The sequence below is a fragment of the Salmo salar genome, chromosome ssa15 (assembly GCF_905237065.1).
Source record: "Salmo salar chromosome ssa15, Ssal_v3.1, whole genome shotgun sequence".
NCBI lineage: Eukaryota > Metazoa > Chordata > Actinopteri > Salmoniformes > Salmonidae > Salmo > Salmo salar.
This window is the reverse complement of record NC_059456.1, coordinates 43,055,049-43,062,250: the sequence shown is the minus strand read 5'-3', so window position 1 is coordinate 43,062,250 and position 7,202 is coordinate 43,055,049. Positions and strand designations below refer to the sequence as shown.

Sequence of the window (7,202 nt, the reverse complement as noted above, 5' to 3'; positions counted from 1 at the left end):
AATTGGCGGATAGGATCGTCTAGGCCAGAGCCTACCCCGCTAAGCCTTTCAAAGTAGGATAGGCACGCAAATAAAAGATGACTAGTCATTGGTCAGAATAATCAGATCAGATTGTAATGTCACGATCTTGTCCAATAACTCCACCCCACCTGAACAGGCTGAAATTCCAGGAATTCTTTTTCAAACAGCTCTCTTCAAGTGTTATTTCAATGTCATAAAAAGAAAAACAGGAAATCAAGTTGACTGCACTGCCTTTTTAATAAAATAAACACTATTCTGGAGTGTTCAGGGTTGAACATTCTACTTCAATACCATACATACAATGATTTTATTTCAAGATTCATTTCCTGAAATATTCCAACTTCCCTCAGGAATACCATCAATAGGGCTGGCACAATTACCATATTATGGATGAACACCATCATGGGAAAAAAAAAAAGCATAATGAGTTGGTTATTTGAATCAGCTGTGTAGTGCTAGGGCAAAACCAAAACGTGCACCGGGGTTTTGGGAGGGGGGCAGGGCCGAGTTTGGGAAACCCTAGCCTAGGTAACGCCCCCTCCCTGCAGCAGAACACAGAAATAGGATGAATAGAATGTTCTTGGAACCTCTAACCCTGGCAATTTGACTGGTACACTTGCAGTGGCTGCCTGGTACTATATTCAATCATTTCAATGGTGATGTAGAACATTCATTTAATTTATGTTAACTGATGTGGCTAATGCAATGGAATGTTTATCTTTGTAATCAGTTGAGTTGAATCAAAACAAATCACACCACAAATTGATGGGTACACTTCCTACTTTTACTTCCTGCTTTGTTCCTATGGCTAGCATTGCAAGTGTACCAAGTCAACCCATTATGTCATCATTGACTTGAATGGGGACGCCCGTCCAATTTATTCTGTTTCTATGGGAGCACATGCAGTCAGGAGCAGAGAGGAGAAAATTGGCGTCTTCATTTATTTTTTTAACCAATAACCGTCATCTACAATCAAACATAACTGCCCAATATCCCAAAAGGAACCATATGATAGTTTAAATAGATTTAAAAAAACATTTGCCAGTTACATTACATTAGCGTTATACCAGAGAAACAAGTAGTATAATTGTAATTACCTTTACCTAATGCAGTACTTAGCTAACACTTCAGACATCATCTTTTTGTACTAAGCCACGGTAAGAACCATGTTATTCCATTATAATTACCCTGGAATAACACCAATGTAATGTAGTGTCGCAAAACCGATTTAAAATCAAATAAACTTCCACCACACACACATTTTGATGCGTACAATGATATTCACCTAAAATATATTTTTTGTCATACTGTGCAATATCAGAACAACCATTGATTGAAGAGAAATGATATTCTTGTGAAACAGCCTTTTAGTGTGTTGTGCAGTACACACAGTCCAACTACACAACCTGGCTAGTCTCATACAATCAAACTCAGCTACAATGCCTTGGTCTTTTTCCCATTCCTTCTCTTTTCCCTGGTAGAAATGTTGGACATCCCAACTACAAATCTGAGGTGGGAACCCCAACGCTCCATGCACTTCCCCTAACTAGGGCCAAAACTTCCCTTATGAGTTTCGACCCTGGTTAGAGTGGAAGTGCATGGAGCGTTGGGGATCCCACCTCAGATTTTCCTTTCGGTCTTCCTATTAGTTAAAACTGTTCTTGCTGACTTTCATCCGTTCCTTCATCCAGCTCTGCTGCTCCATCAGAGTTTCTTTCCCAGAGAGAGTTGACCAAAGTCCTCCCTGCTCTCTGTAGGGTCCATCGAGGCCTACTGGCCTGTTCAGTTGGGGCCTAAAGCCTGAGGCTCAGTTAAAACCCAGACCCGCTCCCTTGGGTCTCTGTGTGGCCCGAACGGGCTCGGTGATGCCCCTGCCCTCCGGACCCAGGCCCATGCCGGGGCTCCAGCCCATACTCTGCAGCATCCGGTTGCCCATGTTGGTCTCTGGGATGGGCCCCGCACTCTCACCTACCAACCCTAGATAAGGAGAGATAAAAGATCAGGAACACAGAGTTACAACAGAGAAAAAGACACGGAGACACAAGAGAAGGAAGGGGAGATGGAAAGAGATACGAGCAGATGATCTTGATGAAGGCTTATTGATTTGGCTCAATGGGCTGACGGAGCTACAGTATTTAACCCCTGAACTCTACCACTCCAACACAATGATTTAGCGTAGGCTTGCTCTACAATGACTGGGTCACAATAGACATCTCGTCTCTCTTCCTTTCCCTTTGCTCTTATGTAGCAAGGAGAGATGAGGGCAGTAGAGCAGACTCCGGTTGCATCACTTCCTATTGTAGCCATTGGTAAATATCTTTATATCCTCTTCCTGGAACCAAGATGGGTACCTGGTTATAACCCATTAACCTTTTATATCCTCAGTCTCATCAAACACGCTACTTAAGAGGTAGAGGTGAAGGGTGGGAGGGGAGCAGGTGTGGTTTGGGATACACAGCCGTCATTGGCTTAGGGTTAATCTGGTATGTCTGTGACTGCAGAGCCTGCCAACTGACTGCTGTCCAATCCAGATTATAGAGGAGGGTTGAGAGCCAAAGATGGATTTAACAGGGGATGGATGGGTGAGTCATGAGTGTGTCAGTGCAGTGGTGTGTGTCAAAGAGTTTACCTGTGGGCGGAGGTAAACCAAGGGGTGCTGCTTTGCGTCTCCTCTTGACGTCCCCCGTACACAGAGACCCCAGGTGACCACTCGTCTGCCTGCAGAACCACAACCAGGAAATAAGCCTCACTCATTAGCATCCATCTGTTGGCAACATTCTAGAAACAATGTGCTGTTGTGGATGGAACAACTATCATATGTCTGTTAGATCCTTCGCTGATTGGACCATTCCTCCTGTACCTGCTGGCCGTCTTTACTGAGCAGCTCCTCCGATGGCCTCTGTCTGACCGTGAGTCCCAGTGCATCTAGAGAGAGAACAAATGAAAGGCCATTAGCAAATGTAAAATACATCTGGGCATTATCAACCACAAACGTATAATAGCCGGTACTGTTCTGAAACTGCAGCTAAGTGACAAACATGTCTTACCTGTCCATGTTCTCTTCTAGATCCCGGACTAAACCATGGGCTGTGGAGGACACAGGTTTGTTTAGTTTATTTGCACACGGTCAATTCAAATGGCGAAAAATACAGAATGAGGGGGGGGTGGGGGAGAATGTATAGACAGATATTCTACAAGCCGGGTGACGGTGAGGGAGGTAAGGGAGACTGACTCGTGTGAGTGGGGGTCCTGGTGGTGTCGTCCCAGCCGCTCGTTGAAGGTTTGTCCTGGGCTGCCTTGAGAAGCCTGGCCCTGGGGCCCCCCATGAAGCCGGCTCAGCCTGGCCTGGAACCCTGACACAGGAGAGGCAGCAGAGTGCACACATCATAGACTGGAATAGGAGAAACACTATGGCAGCTGTAGAGGCTACATGATAAACCCTGTGCAGGAAATGCCCCCTACTGGCCATATGACAGATCACAACTCTTTGTATAAAACCAATTCCACAATCATGCAAAGAAAAAGAGAGAGAAGCAGGACTAGTAATCAAAATGGTACTGGGCCCAGAGATCCAAACAAACAGGCAGACATATAAACAGACAGGTCTGGGTCCAGCTACCTCTCTGTGCCCCGGGGCTCATGATGGGGAAGGATCCGGTGAGGATGCTGTTGAAGACCGGGTCAGCCAGGTCCAGTTCCTCCCCTGCCTCTCTCTCCCACCAGGGAATCACCCCCGCCACCCCACACGCCCCCCCCGGCTCCCCCTCATAGAACCAGTCACTCTGCTCATCATCACCTGGGAGACGGGAGGGGGCAGAGGTTAAAGGTCAGGGCTGAGAAAATAGGTTCCATATAAAACATTAACTTCAATTTTGGACTAACCTTTTTTTAAAGACATGTTTTATTCTTGTTGATAACACTGCTATAAATGTCATACGTAGTGGAAGGTAGCCTAGTGGTTAGAGCGTTGGGCCAGTAACCGAATTCCGGAGTTGACAAGGTAAAAATCTGTCGTTCTGCCCCAGAGCAAGGCAGTTAACCCACAGTTACCCGGGCACCGAAGATGTGGATGTGGATTAAGACAGCCCCCCCACACCTCTCTGATTCAGAGGTTGGGTTAAATGCGGGAAGACGTTTCAGTTGGAAGGCATTCAGTTGTACAACTGACTTGGTATCTCCTTTTCCTTTCCCCTAATGGGTGCGGGAAATGTTTTTTTTTTTTTTTAAAGCCTAATTTAAAATGCGTTTCTGCTTATAAATTTCAGATATTTGTTGGTCCACTTGTTTATAATTAGATACATGCAGCTTGTCTTCAGTCATAACTTGCTGACCTATAAAAATCAGTACTCACAACAATAAATGTTATAAATTGATAGAATTAATGCATCAATAATATAGTTGACGTCGGTAAAGTTGTCTGATCCATTACGGCTTCTCTCACAGCACGAGACATCTAGGGAATGGGAGAAAAGCTCTAACACAAGGTAATGATTCTTCCCTTGCTGAAGGCTGTACAACGATCCAACATGTTTCAAATTAGATTTCCGCTCGTCTTGGATGCACAATGTTATGATTTTAATACTGTCTGCTTTTATGAAAAGTGTCAATTGCATATAACGTATCAGCTCACTTGCATTCGCTCAAGAGATTCTGAAAGATATCATATTTCAAAGTTTCTGTTCCAGAGACAAAATTAACATTACATGCATCACTGCAAGAAATACTTAATTCTGCATGAGTTCATTTTACATTAGTCTACATGTGAGAGGTTATAGGCCTACAGTCACTGTCCAGATTTCAGTTAATTATGAATCTCAAGTTGAAAGGTGTAGTAGACCAGTGGGTGCTGCTGACCCCTTCTTCCACCAGTCCCTGTAAATGACAAGATTTGGTAAAATAGATTGGTTACCTTGCCTCCCCTCATCATTGGTGTACAGTCCACCATCACTACTGTTGCTCACACTGCTGGTCTCACTAATAAAAGAGAGATAGAAAGAAAGAGATAAAAGGAGAAAAGATGGGAGTGTAAAGAGAGATGGGAAAAGAAGGGAAAAGTCTGAAGTCAATTCTCAGTGTCCATCATACAGCGAAACCTCTGAGGTAGGAGACCTTAAACAAGCCATCTAAACACTGCTTTTCAACCAGGTGAGCGTACCTGTGAACGTATAGGCATACACAAAGGAGCAGGGAAACACTAACCACCTGTCACTCATGTCCTCATCCGAGCCCTTCTGCTCCTCAAACTCCATCTTGTCCTTGGGCCCCGCCTGCCGCATAATGGCGTCCCCACGCTCCACCACTACCCCCTCATCAGTCGCCTCCAACCCGAGCCTGTGGGCTGCCAGTTTCCTCTTCTTCACCCTGCACTTCCCTCCTCCAACTCCGCCACCAGTGAGCTCCATCCCCGCCCTGCCCTCAGCCGCGCTCACCCCAGGGATCCTGCACCCTCCGTGGGGCTTGGGGACAGGCGGGGGACCTAGCATGGTGGTGGTGCTATTGGAGGTCACTGCCTCCAGAGGGGGATCGACGGCCATGCGCTTGACCTTGCGGCGGCGTCTCAAACTGCGGGACCCCTCTGCGCTCCCCACTCCTCCAAGGTCCTCCTGCCAGAGGGGGCGCTTGCCACGTCCTGTGTCAGGGTTCAGGGGGGTACGGCGCTTGGGCCCCAGCTGCTCGTCAGAGTCGCTGTTGTCACGGGCGTGGCTGTTACTGCTGGCAACGCTGCCTGTGGTGGCGCGGTAGTCCTGACAGGAAGGGAGCGAGGGAAGAGAAATAGATTAAGACAAACATTTACAACACATGCTTAGACAGTTAAACTGACAGCATCTATGCTCTTAAGAAATCTTCTTACTGTACAGTTACCAAGGTACTGTCCCTTTACAATAAGATATGTGGGGTTCATTGAGGACCTGGACCGTCCGAGACCACCTCCCCACCTTGTGTTCGTCCAGGCTGGACTCGGAGCCCTCACTGAGGTGGCCAGTCTCCCAGGGCGGGTGGGGATTGTCAGAGCGTCTCTTCCTCCCACGGCGTTTCCGGGCCTGTCTCTTCAGCAGGCAGCCCACAGCCAGCGCGTGGTCCCCCCCATCCCCGAAGCCCCCCCGTGCCGCCTGCTCCGAGCTCTCCTCCAGCGCCGACACCAGGTCATGGACCAGCTCGTCCATCGTCCGGCTAAAGTGCCTGGGGATGGAGAGAAAGGAGGTGTGAGTGTGTGTGGTACAAACAGTGAAGAATATATGAATTTGTGTGTGTATAGCCCAAATCGTGTGTGTGTGTGTGTGTGTGTGTGTGTGTGTGCACACTACTATCCTATATTAACATGTCAGTTTGGAAAACTGTCCCATGGCATGAGTATAAGACCTGGCATCAATCTAATAGTAGTATCTGTGTACATACCATCTTAACGCCAGCTAGCTATTGCCTAGGTAAGTATTAACTGCAGCCAAATGTTGGATGAACTCCCATGCAGAGTTTGGGCTAAACGGCCCAGGCACTGCCAATGTGTAACTCCAATCCACGGAGATCTGACCTACATTTAAAAGCTAGCTAGCATAGTTGGCTAAACCCAAAAAGAAAAGCAAGCTAGTTAGCTGACACGCTATTTATTAGTTAACGTTTGTGGCCCATTTTGCTGTCAAAATGTAAACATCTGATAACTAGGTAGCCGATTAACGTTGTAATGTCTTCAAAATATAAGCAGCTGTCCAGTCAGGTAACTAGCTAGGCTAATCGGCTGCCTAGCTAGCAATTTTCTCAGAAATCACTTACCAGCTGGTTCCCGCTTTACTAAAGGTCTTTAAATTAGCTGCACCTGACATTAAAGCCCCCCAAAGCCTGTTACTTTTAACCAAAAATGACGGGAACACGTCTAAATAAGGGAGTAACCATTCTTACAAAGCTAGCCTAACAAATCTGCGAAAGCACAGAAACACTTTTTCTTCTGTGGTGCTGTTGTGGTTGGCTAAAAACTTTAATGGTGCATTACGGCCACCTACTGGACTGAAGTGTCTCTCCAGCAACTTTGTGGAAGTACATGCTTTGTACACCAGAGGCAACATTTGTACACCAGTTCTTGACAAAATTGCAAAATCTGTTTGGTTGGGGATCATTGTTGGACAGCAATCTTCAAATATTGTCACATAGCTGAAATGACGAGACTTGGTGTGGGTCTGGTTTACGAC

General features: G+C 46.5%; 1 protein-coding gene across 3 annotated transcripts; it reads right to left on the bottom strand.

The window, feature by feature from the left end:
• Positions 1–239: 239 nt before the first annotated feature.
• Positions 240–6,989, bottom strand: gpatch2 (G patch domain containing 2). 3 transcript variants are annotated; one of them, XR_006759187.1, is made up of 11 exons: positions 6,790–6,989; positions 5,958–6,201; positions 5,221–5,765; positions 4,931–4,995; positions 3,641–3,817; positions 3,254–3,374; positions 3,069–3,108; positions 2,882–2,946; positions 2,651–2,739; positions 1,660–1,998; positions 240–1,535 (listed from the first exon to the last, which is right to left on the bottom strand). XR_006759187.1 is itself a non-coding variant. In XM_014144634.2 (10 exons), the coding sequence occupies exons 1-10, from the start codon at positions 6,837–6,839 to the stop codon at positions 1,829–1,831; spliced, it is 1,566 nt and encodes a 521-aa protein (XP_014000109.1). In that variant the 5' UTR covers positions 6,840–6,989; the 3' UTR covers positions 240–1,828. The 3 variants fall into 3 exon arrangements, 2 of the variants coding, with proteins under 2 accessions (XP_014000109.1, XP_014000110.1); XM_014144634.2 differs by having other exon boundaries at positions 240–1,998; XM_014144635.2 differs by having other exon boundaries at positions 240–1,998; positions 5,224–5,765.
• Between the last annotated feature and the right edge of the window lie 213 nt (positions 6,990–7,202).